The sequence below is a fragment of the Neomonachus schauinslandi genome, chromosome 14, assembly GCF_002201575.2.
Source record: "Neomonachus schauinslandi chromosome 14, ASM220157v2, whole genome shotgun sequence".
Lineage (NCBI taxonomy): Eukaryota > Metazoa > Chordata > Mammalia > Carnivora > Phocidae > Neomonachus > Neomonachus schauinslandi.
The window spans coordinates 82360830-82377088 of record NC_058416.1 but is presented as its reverse complement, the minus strand read 5'-3'; the positions used below and the strand labels follow the sequence as shown (position 1 = coordinate 82377088).

Here is a 16259-nt window from a genome sequence, read left to right as displayed (position 1 = left end):
CTCGAAGTAGGGAGCACACCATATTTAAGAGGTGGAAGACTTGGAGTCCACTTACTGTCCTTCCACTCTCTCGCTGGGTAACCTCATACCAGTTCATCACCTTTCTGATACTCAACTTTCTCCATCAAGAAAATGGGTCTACTCAGGCCCTGCCTACTGAGTGTTTGGGGATATTGTGTGAGTCAAGTAAGAATTGTGGCAGGCTCCGTACTATGGGCAAGGAGCAAAGTTAAAAAGTGGCACTCGTGAAGGCAGGACTCTTAGTGATTGGCTGCCGTGTCTTCATCCTCTCCCTCTCTTCCCCTAGGTGTGGAAGCGTTCCGGAGCATGGTTCTTCAAGGGCTTCCCCAAACAGGTCCTCCCACAGCCTATGCCTATAAGGAAGACCAAGCCCCAGGAGCCTGTCAGTGAGCCTGCTGCCTCTGAGCAGGTCGCCCCTGAGCCCAAGCATGCTGCCCGGGCTCCAACCCGAGGTAGGACAAAACACCTTCTCCTTTTAGGACCAAGAACAGATCTTGGCTAACTGGTCTACCCAGAGGATGTCCTGACATGATGTCTTATGTTTCTACCCAGCTGGTGAACAGCCAGCCTCTGGGCTTGGGTTTAGGAACCCTATATCCTCTGCACAGTTCACCATGAACCCTTATCAAGAGGGTAGCACAGGAAACCAGTATGGAGCTTCCTCAAAAAGTTAAAAATAGGGCTACCCTACAATCCAGCAGTCACACTACTGGGTATTTACCCAAAGAATACAAAAACACTAATTCAAAGGAGTACGTGCACCCTTATGTTTATAGCAGCATTATTTACAGTAGCCAAGGTATGGAAGCAGCCTGTGTCCACCAATTGATGAATGAATAAAGAAGACATGGTAGATATAAATATAGATATACACACAATGGAATATTATTCAGCCATAAAAAAAGAATGACATCTTGCCATTTACAACAACATGGATGGAGCTAGAGAGTATAATGCTAAGTCAGTCAGAGAAAGACAAATACCATATGATTCCACTCATACGTGGAATTTAAGAAACAACAAACGAGCAAAGGGAGAGAGGGAGAGAAACCAAGATACAGTCTTTTAACCGTAGAGAACACACTGCTGGTTACCAGAGGGGAGGTGGGTGGGGGATGGATGAACTAGGTGATGGGGATTAAGGAGTGCACTTGTCATGATGGGCACAGGGTGTTGTATGGAAGTGTTGAGTCACTGTATTGTACGTCTGGAATGAATATAACACTTCACAGTATATTGTAATACAGTAACACTGTTGTATCGTATAGTGTAATATGGTAACACTATTGTATAATGGTGGGATTAAAATTAAAACTTTTAAAAAAAGAGAGGGTAGCACAGGAAACTCTCCAGCAATGCCAGGCTGCCAAAAGCTTTCGTTGTCATCCCTCATGGAGTATTTAGAGGTACAAGAGATGGAAATTAAAATTAGAAACTGAGAGACTCTTATCACCACAATACACACTGGGGCCTGAGGGTGACTTGCTGGGAAGGCCTTCCTCGTCCCTGCAACTTCTTCTATCAACCATCTCCTGTATCTGAAATGGTACTAATTAAAAGTGAAAGATGAGTAGAAGGGAAATTACCAAAAGAAAATTACCACGGCTATGGATATTATCACTCTTATCCAAGTATTACTATTAATTAGTAAACTGACGATAAAAGGGAGAGGCAAAAAAGTAAAAAGAAGAAAAAAAGCAACTACAATGCAAACGTATTTTAATTGGTGAGACCAATGGGACTGACCTCAGAAGAGGCCCTTGTCATAATCTCAGTTAACACTAAGTGATAAAATCTGGTCTGAACGTCAGTTCTGGAGTTGAGTGCAGGCAATGCTTCTGAAAGGTAAGTTGTAGCTAAAGGTCTCAAAGGTCGAAATGTCCAACTTTGTCTCCCGTGAGATGACTTCTAAAGGTGTGCAGTCTGGTGCCTGGCACTGAAAAGGCATCCACCAAATGCTTTCTTCCTGACATGGCCCAAGCAACGTCTATTCCTTGCAGAGAATTACCGAATTTTCAATATATACCGCGTCCCCAAGGAGCCCCCAGTGTCACCCCCAGAACATCCTTCTTCCTGGTTAAGCTTTCCCCCCTGTAGCCTGAGAAGACTGCACAGCCTCACCATCAAGATCTAGGACATCTGAGACCAAGAGGGCCTGAATCTCAGTTCCAGCTCTGCACATCGCCTAGCCCTCTGAGACTCTTTCCTCATCTGTGAAATGGGGTTAATAACTCACTGGGTTATTTTGAAGATTAAATGAGATGCTAGATGGGAGGTGCTTTGCGGAATGTAGCACTTAGTAAATATTGACCAATATTAAATAATGTTAAAGACACAGACACACACATAAATAGTATGAATTAGCTTATCAGATATACTGTGGACAAAGCAAATAACCCCAAAACTATGCTTCATATAACACCTATTCATATCACTAGATAGAATTAACATCACCAGCATTGCATAGTGACACATGAAAAATTATTGGTAGTAACATCCAGTGCTGGTGAAGGTGGGGGAAATGGATACTTTACAAACTGTTGGTAGGACTATAAATCACCTCCAGCCTTTTGGAAAGTGTTATGGTAGAATTTATTAAAATTTGAAGTGTACGTGCCATTTGATCTGGCAATCCCTCTCTGGGAATATATCTAACAGCAATAAAAGGACCAATATAAATAGATACATGTGTAAGTATATTTATTGTATCATTATTTATGGTAGCAGAACCCCTGGAAAACCCTAAGTGTTCATTAATGGGATTGTTTAATGGATTATGGTATAGCCACACTGTGCTATATTAGGCATCTTTTATAATTGAACGATGGAAATGTATATTATAGATTTGGAATTATGCCCATGATAGAAGCTTTCGATATTCTTTTAACAAACCCTTACTGAACACCCAGTGAGTTCCAGACTCTGTTCTGTGCCCTAGGAATACAGTGTTAAGTGGAACAGACAAAATCCTTGCCCTCACACAGCTAAAATTGTCCTGGGGAGAACAGATACTCAACAAACAAGCACGGGCAAATACCATGTAAAGCAGATAGTGATGGTGTCCGGAGGACAGATGAAGCGGGTAAAGGGGACAGACGTGCCAGGAGGCTCCATGTTGGACAGAATGGTCACAGAAGGGCTGTCCAAGGAGCTAGTATTTGGGGGGAAGGGTAGAGAGGGCTTATGGAACATTTGGGAATGTCACGTGCAAAAGGACTTGAGGTTGGAGCATGCCTGGTGAGTCCTGGCAAGTGAACAGAGAACATTCTAGAACAGTTTGTACGATCATTGGCTAATAATCCCAATTTGTTCTTTTTAAAGGCTTGTGCATGCTCACACATGCTCGTGCACACAAAGGAAATCATGTGAAATAGTAAATGGGAGCTACCTCACAGGGGATGTTGGGAGAGGAGACTTCCAGTTCATTTTGTAAAAGTTCTTAAGAGTGGTGTTGGGCCCTTTTGTGTGTTCCTTAAGCGAGGGCTCTCCAGAAACTGTAAAATAAGGACTCCCCATCATTTCTCTCTTTCTCTCTCTCTCCAGGTGACACTGAAGACAGGAGGGGCCCAGGTCAGAAGACAGGTGGGTTCTGCTGACTCAGTCTTCTATTTTGGGACAGGAGCCCTTCTGTCCTTCTAGCCCATCCCTCTGATGCCCTTTCTCCATTTAACACGTGCTTTTCTCTCCAGGTCCTGAACCGGCCTCTGCTCCCGGGCAAGGAAGCTATGGGCCTCCCGTGCGCAGGGCCTCTGAGGCACGCATGAGCTCATCCAGCCGGGACTCAGAGAGCTGGGACCACGGCCACAGTGGGGCTGCCAGTGACTCCAGCAGGAGCCCAGCAGGTAGGAAACATGGGCAAATCCAGACAGGCTTCCTGGATGGGGAGAATCCAAAGGATTGGGGGTGACAATGTTTTAATCCATGTATTCATTCAGTATTTATTGAGCATCTATTGCGTGCCATGTTCTGTTTTAGATGTTGGTTCTAGTCTAAGGTAGAGGAAAGACAACTCAGAAACAATTCTGACTCTAGACATCCGTATGTTTGGTTATACCCATTTCCTGCTCTAATGCCAAATGTCAGGAAAACGTAGGGGTTTTGCCTTCCTCCCTGGAAGCCCTGAGGAAAATGCAACTTGCCTTTGAGCAAAGTCGGGACACTTCCCTCTCACAGACCCACCCAAGTTCTTTGTTCTCTTTCTTGGCCAGTGGCTTCTGCTGTCTGTGAGGATGGGGTGGTTCAGCACGGCCAGGATGTCACTCATAGCTGCTCTTGGCTCGCTGGTGCCCAGCACCTCTGGCTGCACTCATGGGGGATTTATTTGCCAAGAGTGCCCACCGTGGGAGTCCTTGATTCCTGGACTTTGGGAAAAATGTCTACTGGATGGGAGAGATCAAAGCTCCCTACCCCCTGTGTGAGCCCTCAGAGCCACTTCATTTCCTTTGTAACAAGGGGATGAGACTGTGTCCAAAGTTAAATGGGCTAAATATTCAGGTCCCATGATGACCTCTGGCTTCTCTTCCTCAATAGTGGGTCTGTAGCTTAGGCCCGTAGTCCCTCTTCTTCTTGGCGAGAGGGCTGGGCCCATACCTTGTGCTTAATCCACTGTGCACACCCCCTAATGAACCTATGATTCAGATTCATAGAGCAAGAAGAATTTCTCAGCTCTGCAACATCATATGGAATATTTGTTGTGTATTTACTATGTGCCAATGCTGGCCCAAGCTCTTTACGTAGAACATCTCATTTAATCCTTGTCACAACCCCAAACCCTGTTATGAAGACATCTACGCTTCCCATTTTACAGATGGAGAAACTGAGCTCAGAGAAGTGATGCCACTTGCCCTAGGTCACACAGCTGATCATTGGTTCAAATGGAAATTAAACCCATGTCTATCCAACATCAAAGCTTGTGCTTGTTTTTCTCTTCCAGAGGTGAACTTTTTATTGACAGTGCTTTTTTTAAACATCTTTTTAAATGGTGGTAAAATATACTTAATATTAAATTTACCATTTAACTATTTTTAAGTCTACAGTTCAGTGGCCTTAAGTGCATTCACACTGTCATGCAACCATCACCACTAACCATCAGCAGAGCCATTTCATCCCAAACTGAAACTTTTACCCATTAAACAATTCTGCATTCCATTTCCCCCCCTCCCCAGCCCCTGGTAACCACTAACCACTAAGGATTTGCTTATTCTTGACATCTCATATAAATAGAATTACACAATATGTGGCCTTTTGTGACTGGCTTCTTTCACTGAGCATCCTGTGTTCAAGGTTCATTCATGTTGTGACTTGTATCAGAACCTGAATTCCTTTTTAAGGCTGAAAAATATCCCCTTGCATGGATAGACATTTTATTTATCCATTCATCTGTTGATGGACCTTTGGGTTGTTTCCACCTTTTGGCTGTTGTGAATAATGAATGTTGGTGTGCAAATATCTCTTTGAGTCCCTGCTCTTAATTTGGGGAGGGTCTATACCTAGAAGTAGAATAGCTGGATCATATGGTAATTCTATGCTTAAGTTTTTTAGGAACCACCCATCGTGGGTTCTACAGCAGCTTCACCAGTTTACATTCTCACCAGAAATACACAAGGGTTCCAGTTTCTCCACATCTTCACCAACATTTGTATAGTGTGTGTGTGTGTCCATCCTAATGCATGTGAACTGGTATCTCATGTTTCTGATTTCCATTTCCTTGATGATTAGTGATGTTGAGCATCTTTTCATGTGCTCATTGGCCATTCGTATATTTTCTTTGGAGAAATGTCTATTCAAGTCCTTTGCCCATTTTTAATTGGGATGTTTGTTTCATTATTGTTGAGTTACAGGAGTTCTTTATATATTCTGGATATTAATCCCTTTCCAGATCTATGATTTGTCAATACTTCCTCCCATTCTGTGGGTTGCCCTTTTGCCCCATTGATAGTGTCCTTTGATGCACAAAAGTTTTTAATTTGGGGGCGCCTGGGTGGCTCAATCGTTAAGCGTCTGCCTTCGGCTCAGGTCATGATCCCAGGGTCCTGGGATCGAGCCCCGCATCAGGCTCCCTGCTCGGCGGGAAGCCTGCTTCTCCCTCTCCCACTCCCCCTGCTTGTATTCCTGCTCGCTCGCTCTCTCTCTTTCAAATAAATAAAAAATCTTTAAAAAAAAAAGTTTTGGGTGCCTGGGTGGCTCAGTCGGTTAAGCGACTGCCTTCGGCTCAGGTCATGATCCCGGAGTCCCAGGATCGGGTCCCGCATCGGGCTCCCTGCTCGGCGGGGAGTCTGCTTCTCCCTCTGACCCTCCCCCCTCTCATGCTCGCTCTATCTCATTCTCTCTCTCAAATAAATAAATAAAATCTTTAAAAAAAGTTTTTAATTTTGACAAGTCAAATTTTTCTTTCTTTTGTTTTCTGTGCTTTGGGTGTCATGTTCAGTCACGCCAAAGAGTGTGCAGTGGGGAGAGGCAGAGGGAGACAGAGAATCTCAGTCTCACGACCCTGAGATCATGATCTGAGCCAAAACCAAGAGTCAGACGCTCAACCAACTGAGCCACGCAGGCGCCCCCTCTTTGATCCATTTTTAGTTAACTTTTGTATATGAAGCCTGTGCTTTTAAGCCTCCGTATTATTTTGCCTCTTGAGGGAAAAGACAGTCACACCACATTCCTGAGCCAGATTTGACCCCCTGTCCCTCAAGAGTCAGTGTAAATGTTATCGCCATCTATGAAGCTTCTAGCATCCACCTGCTCCACCTTGAGCTAATTGCTCCTTCCTCTGAGTTCCCAGAGTACTGACACCCAGCTCTAATTAGCGCTTGTCACTATCTAAAGCATATTAAAGCCAGAATCTCTTTCCCTGAGAGAGCAGTAGAAGACGGGGGATCGGCAGATCCATGTACCTTAGGTGCATGTTAAAAGCACTTGTTCTCAAAGAATCCAATCAAGAAATGGGCAGAAGACATGAACAGACATTTTTCCAAAGAAGACATCCAAATGGCCAACAGACACATGAAAAAGTGCTCAATATCGCTCGGCATCAGGGAAATCCAAATCAAAACCACAATGAGATACCCCCTCACACCAGTCAGAATGGCTAAAATTAACAAGTCAGGAAATCACAGATGTTGGCGGGGATGCGGAGAAAGGGGAACCCTCCTACACTGTTGGTGGGAATGCAAGCTGGTGCAGCCACTCTGGAAAACAGTATGGAGGTTCCTCAAAAAGTTGAAAATAGAGCTACCATATGATCCAGCAATTGCACTACTGGGTATTTACCCCAAAGATACAAAAGTAGGGATCCGAAAGGGTACGTGCACCCCGATGTTTATAGCAGCAGTGTCCACAATAGCCAAACTGTGGAAAGAGCCAAGATGTCCATCGACAGATGAATGGATAAAGAAGATGTGGTATATATATACAATGGAATATTATGCAGCCATCAAAAGGAATGAGATCTTGCCATTTGCAACGACGTGGATGGAACTGGAGGGTATTATGTTGAGCGAAATAAGTCAAACAGAGAAAGATATGTATCATATGATCTCACTGATATGAGGAATTCTTAATCGCAGGAAACAAACTAAGGGTTGCTGGAGTGGGGGATGGGGTGGGAGGGATGGGGTGACTGGGTAATAGACAATGGGGAGGGTATATGCACTTCCCAGTGCCCCGTTCTCGGCAGATCTGGGATGTGGAGTTAGTGCTGTGGAATAAACCAAAATCGTCCCGACTTTTCTTTAGGCTACAGAGGTCGTCTGGGCATCAATATCCCTTTCATGTTGGTATACCCAAACTCCAAAGGCCACCTGCACCAGGAAGCTGTTCCCATCCCCCCAGCCAGAGGCCGCCTCTTGCCTCCATCCCCCGTGATGTTACTTATTTACCTCTATGACCATTTCAGTTCAGTGTCAAGGGCACAAACACCAGAACAAAGACTGTGTGGGGTCAGATCTCAGCTCTACCACCTACCAGCTGTGCATTCCCATTTTACAGATCAAGACACCAGGCTTTCAATTGCTGTAAAATGGAAAGAATGACAGTAATCAGTCTTAGCTCATGGGGTTGCTCTAAAGGATTAAGTGAACTGAAACCCCACAGTGGTACTTGTACAGATCTTGGAGCAGAGTCTGACATGCTGTGGGGGCCCAGTGTGCACGATTATTCACTTTCTATCTCCTGGGGCAGGTATAACATAATAGCTAAGGACAGGGATTTTGGAGTCAGATAAACTTGGTCGGAGGTCCTAGCCGCTTCCAAGCTTTGTGACCTTGGGCACACTTAACTGCCATTTTCTCTATTGCAAATGGGGACTGTAATACCACACATGACGTCAAGTTGTGAGGGTTCTGGGAGGTGATGCTCATGGCCTGGCACATCTGAAGCACTTAGTGGGTGTTGGCCATTGCTGCTGTTTTATAAGCTCATTATCTCAGTGTCTATCTCCTTCCTCTGCCTGGGCCATGCACTCTTGGAGGAATTAAGATGGTTTTTGTCCATCCTTGCCTAGGGATTGGCACTTGGCAGACATTCAATGAACACTTGTTGAATGAGTGAGTGAGTGAGTGAGTGAATGAATGAATGAATGAATGAATGAATAAGGACCCAAATGAACAAACCACAGTGCTACTGCAGGACCCGTAGGGCTTGGTAGGCTCCCAGCCAGAGGTGGCAAAGCACCTTCTGTCATTAGCATTCAAGCATCTCTCCAGGGACAAAGAGCTGAATTCAGGAAAGGTGGGATCCAGCCCAGTGAAATGAGAGAGGACGGGGCTTTCTTCCAGGAATGTCATACCTTCTGGATGCCAGGAACTGCTGTGTACATTATCCCCTTTGATCCCCCAGTAGCTGTGCGGGAGACCGTAGCACTTGATGGTCTCAGGCAGACTCTGGAGACAAAATGCCTGAATTCAAACCTTTGTTCTGCCACTAGCCAGTAAGGAGGCATTAAGTGAGCTCCTTAGCCCTCTGTGTCCAGCTTCCCCATTTGTAAAATGGAGATAATACAGCACCCAGTTCATGGGGTGTAGAGATTAAGTAAGTTCTTCTATGTAAAGTCCCTGAAACACAGAACATGGTAAGCATTAAATAAATGTTAACTCATTATTATCCAATAGATAGAGCTATTGCCTCCATGAGACATCTGAGGTTCAGAGAGGGTGAATGACCAGCCCAAAGTCACACAGCTTATACAAGAAGCTGGAGGCAGAGCTAGGTCCATGTGAAGACAGAGACCAGATTCAATAATAATAATATTTAGTGTTTACTCCATGCCAGGCGCTGTCCTGAGCCCTTTGCTTGTATTGTTTCATAACATCTCTACTGCAACCCTAGGTAGATACTATTATCCCCATTTCGCAGATGAGGAGACTGAGGCCCAGAGAGGACAGGTCCCTTGCCCAAGGCCACACAGATGGAGGCAACATCATGAAACCTTTACTTTTCGACCCCCATGTCGCTGCTGTGACCTGCACAGGGGATCTGAATGTTGCACAGAGAGAAGGCACGGAGGGGAGGAGAGGGTCTAGAGGAGCTGAGGGTGTCGGGGTCCCGCACTCAGTTCAAACCCAGAAGGCATTGCCTCGTGCCAGCTGACCAGTTCCAGGCCCCCTCCTGCTTCCACTCTGTGTGCACACATGCGGGTGCATGTGCGTGCACACGTGCAGAACATGACAGGTGCTTTCCTTTCCTTTCCTCGGCAGGTTTGCGACGGGCCAACTCCGTGCAGGCCTCCAGACCCGCTCCCGCCTCCGTGCAGAGCCCAGCGCCGCCTCAGCCTGGGCAGCCAGGTACCTGCCGCCCGCCTGCCCAGAATGTCACTCAGCTGGGACCCCGGTGCCTCCCGTCCTTGCTTGCAGAGCCCGCCGGGCTTTCTGCAAAGCCACAGCCACCACCAAACCCTCAGCTCCGCGAAGCCCCTGAGAATGAGTAATCCTCTGGGTGGGGAAGCCGGGCACGAGTGAGACGCGAGTCCCAGACCCGCTTTGACAGGGCTTCTTCGTTCCCCACTGCCCCACCTCAGGCACTGTCACTCCCTTTCACAGTCCTTACTTCATGCACCTGCCGCCTGCTCTCTTCTTCACATCTTTCTTCAAATTGATTCACTTGAAAAATGCAACCAAGAGAACTTGCTATCACAGACTCTCTGTCAAGGAAGTACTGGGGACAGATGCTCCCAGAACAGCAGTGTGAGAGTCAGGAAGAAATGGTGACCAAAGAGATGGTAATATGGGAAAATCTATACAAATATGGATTGCATAAGACAATAGAAATAATGCCTAATCGGTGCAGTTAACATTGTGTTATTTTAAGAGAAACCTTATATATATATAATAATGGCATAAATGAGAAACTGGTATTCCATGCCCAAAAGACACCCAGCAGTTTCCTAGGGCTATCCTAACAAAATACCACACACCGAGTGGCCTAAAAGTACAGATATTTATAGTCACACAGTTCTGAAGGCCAAAAGTCTGAAATCAAGGTGCCGGCGGGGGTCGCTCCTCCTGAAGGCTGTCAGGGAGAATCCACTCCGTGCCTCTCTCCTAGCTTCTGGTGTTCCACACCTTCTTGGCCGGTTGGTGGCATTCTCCCTGTGCCTTCACATCGTCTTCCTTCTATGTACATCTCTGTGTCCAAATTTCTCCTTTTTTGTAAGGACATAGTCATATGATCTCATCTTTACTTGAACATCTGCAAACACCCTCTTTCCAAACAAGGCCACATTCACAGGGACTGGGGGGTTAGAACTTCAGCATCCTTTGGGGAATACAATTCAACCCATTGCAGGGGGTAATTATAAAAAATTAATGCAATGAAAATAAAGCCGTGCAGTGAGATTCTCAGTATGCTGGCCTGTTGAAGGTTCTGAGCCCGAGGCCTGTTCTTTTCTGCTCAAAGGGGAAATTCACAAAAGTTAGAGAGGTGTTAGAGACGAAGTAACACCTAAATGAGACATTTCCATGATGGAGTCGGTATTGACAGGCAGTGGAAACTGCAATGACTTTCTTGCTGTGTGGTTGAATGTTATTCCAAGCCCCCTCCCTGTGGCTCTCCCCTGCATCCCATGCTTTGGGAAATGTAGTTGTAAGGAATCCACTGGACCAGGAATGACCCCATAGCGATGGTGGGCTCAAGGCGTAAACCTGCCTGTCACTTCACAAACAATTCTTACTCCATTCATTCATCAACTTCTTAACAACTGGTGAAATGCAAAGAACAGGTATAGCAATCCCCATTTCACGGAGGAGGAAGCTGAGGCCCAGGAAGGAAGCACTGGGGCTTGAACCCAGGTCTTTCTGACCTCAGAGTCCCCCAGTGGGACCATTCCTGCGTCCCTGGGTACCTGCTGCCCCCAGGCCTGTGTCCACACTCCTGAAATGAGGGTGGGGCGGGAGACAGGGAAGAACACCCCAATGATGCCACACCTTCCCTGCTCTGTCCCTTTCTCTTTCCCCATTCAGGGCCTCCCGGAGGCAGCAAACCCAGCCCTGGGCCCGCAGGACGCTTTCCAGATCAGAGACCAGGCAAGTGTTCCTTTCTTCCCATACCTGTCCAGTGGGCACCCCTCTTCCTGTGGGAGAGCAGGAGCTGCTAGATCTTTGTCCCCCTCCCTGCACCCAGAGACTCATCTGATGAGCTCTGAGGGGCCTCCCTAATTCCAAAATTCTAGATAGTCCTCACTAAGATTAGATAGCTAGAAAAGGACAGCACATACAGTGGTTAAGAGCACAGACTGCCTGGATTCAAATCTGGGCTCCTTTACTTCCCAGCTGTCAAGTCGCTTAACTTCCCTGAGCCCCTGTTTCCTTATCTCTAAAATGGGAACAACCTCACAGAATTGATGGGAGGATTAAACAAACTAAGGCATATAAAACTTTAGCACATGACCTGGAATGGATTAAGATCATGCTAAGTGACAGTGCTTCTTTCCTATGATGTATATGCATCGTCATCGGTTACTAGAGCTATGGCTCCTTCATTGCTTTCTAGCTCACCAGGTACTGTTTTAAGTGCTGTACATGTAGCAGATAATTTTTAAAATAATAGCTACTAGTTTTAAGCACCCTCAGGTATTATAATTCCCATTTTACATGTGAGGAAACTGAGGTTCAGAGACATTAAGTAACTTGCCCCAGGTCGCACAGCAGAGATCAAACCCAGGCCGTCTGGCTGCAGAGCCCACACCACTGATCAGTACCCCATGAGGTCTGTTTTGCCTGCATCTGAATCAGCTCCTGGGAATTGTTATAAGACACGGACTCCGAGGCCCATGGCACTGCCTACTGAGTCTGGATGGGGCCCGAGAACCTGCATTTTTGCAAGCTTCCCTAGGTGGTTTTGACAAAGGCAACATTCAGAGGACCAGTGAATAACATGATGCATGATGCACCCCACCCCCTCCCCCGTCAACTGGATGTGCTGATCCTCCGTGGCTGCGCTGGGGTGGTACAAGGCTTGCCGAGCACCTGGTATACAGTAGGTGCTCATCACTAATGCAGTGCTGCAGCAGTGCTGTGGTCATGACACAGAGACTCAGCTGCCTCTTCCCTGCCCTCGCCCCATCTCCCCTGCAGAGGTGGCCCCCGGCGACTCTGGCTATGCTGGGGCCACGGCCCCGCCGCGGGAGGAGAGAACGGGGGGATTTGGGGGCTACTCAGCAGCTGGAGCCAGGGAGGACCGAGCGGGCCCCCCTCTGGGCCCATATTCCCAAGCGTCTGCTGCTGCCCCCCAGCCTGCCGCGGCCCCTGCCCGCCAGCCCCCACCCCCGGAGGAGGAGGAGGAAGAAGCCAACAGCTACGATTCGGATGAAGCAAGTAGGTGGCCCTTATAGGAGGGGTGTCTGGGGAGAGTCACTTCGGGGTGTCGTTCCCGGGGAGAGAGGAACAGCCCCTCAATGTGCCAAGCCTAATAAACATATTAACCAAGTTATAAAGATACAGATTTGTGTTACTAAATTCACAAAACAACATCAGCTTTCTAAAGAATAGGTGCTACGTATATTTTTGTGTAAATATGTAACATCAAAGTTACCATTTAAATCATATTAAAGAGTACGGTTTGACTACATTTGCGATGTTCAGATGTTCAGTACAGTGGCTCCTCAATAAGTCAGAAGTATCATATGACCCAGCATTTCATATATATATATGTATGTATGTATGTATTTTAATAGCTTCCAAAACTCTTTAATGTGTATCTTCTAAAAGTAATTTCTTAACCATGATTTAAACATTTAAAAATTCCTAGACATTTCCTCCTGCATCCATCCCTTCAATGACTTGTAAAGTGCCTGTTCTGGGCCTCGCCCACTCAGACCCAAAGTCCTAGGGACACACACACACGCACACACCAGTGTGTGTACTTATCTTGGGTATGTCTGAGCAGCGGGGGAGAGCTGGGGTGGCCTTTGTGAGCTGGAGGGAGACGTGGACGGACAAATGTCTGGATCTAAGATGTGTTGTGGGGTTGGGGGCATTCTAAGAGCTCCTGGTCAGGTGGACAGACAGGATGCACACAGAAGAAGCGGACCTACAGTCATAATCAGTGGCCTGGCTTTGGCCCATCGTGTCACCTCTCCTTGATGTAAAATGGGAAGTGAATACTGCCTCCCACACAGAGCTGCGGGGAGGGTAAACTGATGTTTACCCTCGTAAATGCTTCGTAAACTGGCAACCATTATTATTGTGTAGTGCTAAACACACGAGAGGAATTATGATGATGTAGTATGCGCATCAGAAGTCCTAAATGTCAACACCTGCGGAGCACTACCTTTGTGCTCGGCACTTATTACTAAGTGTGTTGTGTGCACGTGCTCCTTTATTTAGTCTTCCCACTGGGCCTGGGAATAGGTGCTTCTACTAATCCCATTTCACAGATAGGGAGACCGAGGCTCTGAGAGCTTCAGGGGCCTGGCCAAGCTCACACCGCCAGTGAGTGGAGGGACTGACGGTCACTCACAGATGACCAGGATGAAATATCAGCTGTGCTCTCCCACGGGTCCTGGGTCTGCTGTCTTGGGAAAGGAGAGTGGGGAGTTCACACCACCTTGTGAGCCACGGGCTGCTTCTGCTCTGGAAATGTGCCGTACCTAGCGCACCTTTCTGCCTTTCCGCACACTGGCACCGCACGGCATCAGCTGGCTCCTTCCGTCGTCAGTGTCTCTTCACTGACCTGCCAAGCCTCGATGGTCCCTCCCAGCTTGTTTCTGTCCCTATTACGAGCTGTCCCCAGTGATTTATAACAAGCCTATCACTGTATTCAACTATATACTGCTCACGCACTCATGGACTCATCTCTATAGTTGACAAGTATTTTATTAAGCACATACTATGTGCTCCAAACTATTCTAGGTGCTAGGGACACCATGGGGGGAAAAAAAAAAGGCCAAAATGGCTGATCTAAGGGAACTAACATTCTAGTGGAGAGAAATAATTAACATACCAAAGAGTTTGTTTCAAATGGAGATAGCACACCAAGAAGGAAATAAAAAAGGGCAATGACCATGAGGGTGGGTGCTTTAGATGGAGTGATCAGGGAGGGAGGAGGTGACATTTAAACCAAGATGTGGATAATGAGAAGACACCAGCCATGTGAGGATCTAGAGGGAGAGTATTCCAGGCGGAGGCAACAGCAAATGCTCAGACTCATTTCTTCCTTTAGCGAGTAAGTGAGCACCAACTGTGTGCCCTGTACTGTGCCCAGTGGGGACACAGCAGTGAACGAGACAGTCACAGCCCTTGCCCTCGGGGGGCTCTCAATCTAGCAGGATGGGACGTCATTAACTAGGCAATTGCACACATGATTAAGTGATCACAGGTGTGCCGAGGGCTCCGAGGTAGAGGAGGGTCTACCAGGATGGGGTGTCCAGAGCAGGGACCGACTCTTCCCCTCTGTAGGCTCAATGCCTCGACCAGACTGGGCACATAGTAAATGCTCAGGAAATGTTTGTTGAATGACTGAACGAATGTTCTCTTTGTTCCTGCCTCTGCCCCCTACAGCCACCCTGGGTGCCCTGGAGTTCAGCCTTCTCTACGACCAGGACAACAGCTCCCTGCACTGCACCATGATAAAAGCCAAGGTAAGTGAGAGGCCAAGCTGGGGACCACTTAGGATGCTCTGGCTTGTCTAGAGGACTTGGGGATGGCATGGGTGACCGGGCCTGTCTATCTGTGACAGTGACGGTGATGAGAAAGGGGCAGGAATTAGCCATGGGCGCTTTTTTGGGAGGACTTCCTTCAGGGGTGGTCCCAGGGGGGTTTCACGGAGCTGTAGCTGCCTCCCTGCAGTGGAGGCACCCGGGAGTCAAGGGCAGAGCTGAAATCGGCCCGGCCCCGTCCACAGCCTCTGGAAGGGACCAAAGCAGAGGGGCTGTGCCTGGTGGCATTGACTTGACAGCTGACAGGCCCACCCAGTGGTTCCTTCTGCTTCTGTGACTATCAGGCTGGAGCAGTGGCCGGGGGGGTGGCAGGTGGTTGGGGGGAAACCCATTGTTGCAGATCCTACGACATCTCCCTGCTGCGGGCTCCAGGGGGAGCGCGCCAACTCAACTCAACTCCAGACCCCGAGGAGAGCTGGATGATACCAGTGTGCATCCCAGGAAGTAACTGACTGGAGTTTCCCCCCACTGCACACCTGCTCCATGTGGAAGCAGAAGCAGGGCTCAGGAAGCAGACTTCCCGGGTTCAAACACTAGCTCCATTGCTCCCCAGCTGTGTGACTTGGGGAAAGTTACTCAACCTCTCTGAGTCCCAGTGTGCCATTTGTAAATCCGGGATAATAATGTGCGTCTCCCATAAGCATGACTGAGTATTAAGTGTAAGGTGGCCACATGTTCCCGTTGGCCCAGGACAGCCCCTAGTCATGCCTGTGACCTTGCTGGAATAATTAAAAGCTCCCCCTTTCACGCACAAAATGTCCCAGTTTGGATGATAAACGAGGCTAACGCTTAGCACAACTCCCGGATCAACACGCCCAGGGCACGTCTTCAGCAGGTTTTGCTGAGCACCTGTTTTTATCAGTCACTGTAGCGAGCACTTACGTTCCCCAAGAGCACAATGAGGTAAGCACATTCATTAGCTCCAGTCATCTACCTGGGAACCTCGGAGGTAGGGAGCATTAGTAGCCCCGTTGTACAACTGGGGAAACTGAGTCTCAGGAAGGTTAAAGCCTGAGGTCACACAGCTGGTAGGGAGAGAGCTGGATTTGCGTCCGGATGTAATGGTTTCGCTCTGCCCATTCAGTCCCTTCCT

The 16259-nt window shown here is 47.6% G+C and overlaps 1 protein-coding gene across 3 annotated transcripts in view; it reads left to right on the top strand.

The window, feature by feature from the left end:
* Window positions 1-16259, top strand: part of RPH3A (rabphilin 3A) — a 68796-nt gene that overhangs the window by 30006 nt on the left and 22531 nt on the right. For all 3 annotated transcript variants that reach the window (XM_021698642.1, XM_021698643.1, XM_021698641.1), the window contains 7 exons: window positions 308-473; window positions 3565-3603; window positions 3711-3863; window positions 9711-9797; window positions 11472-11534; window positions 12585-12824; window positions 15009-15088. In XM_021698642.1, the coding sequence (XP_021554317.1) occupies window positions 308-473; window positions 3565-3603; window positions 3711-3863; window positions 9711-9797; window positions 11472-11534; window positions 12585-12824; window positions 15009-15088 (828 nt within the window). The remainder of the gene's footprint in view (window positions 1-307; window positions 474-3564; window positions 3604-3710; window positions 3864-9710; window positions 9798-11471; window positions 11535-12584; window positions 12825-15008; window positions 15089-16259) is intronic.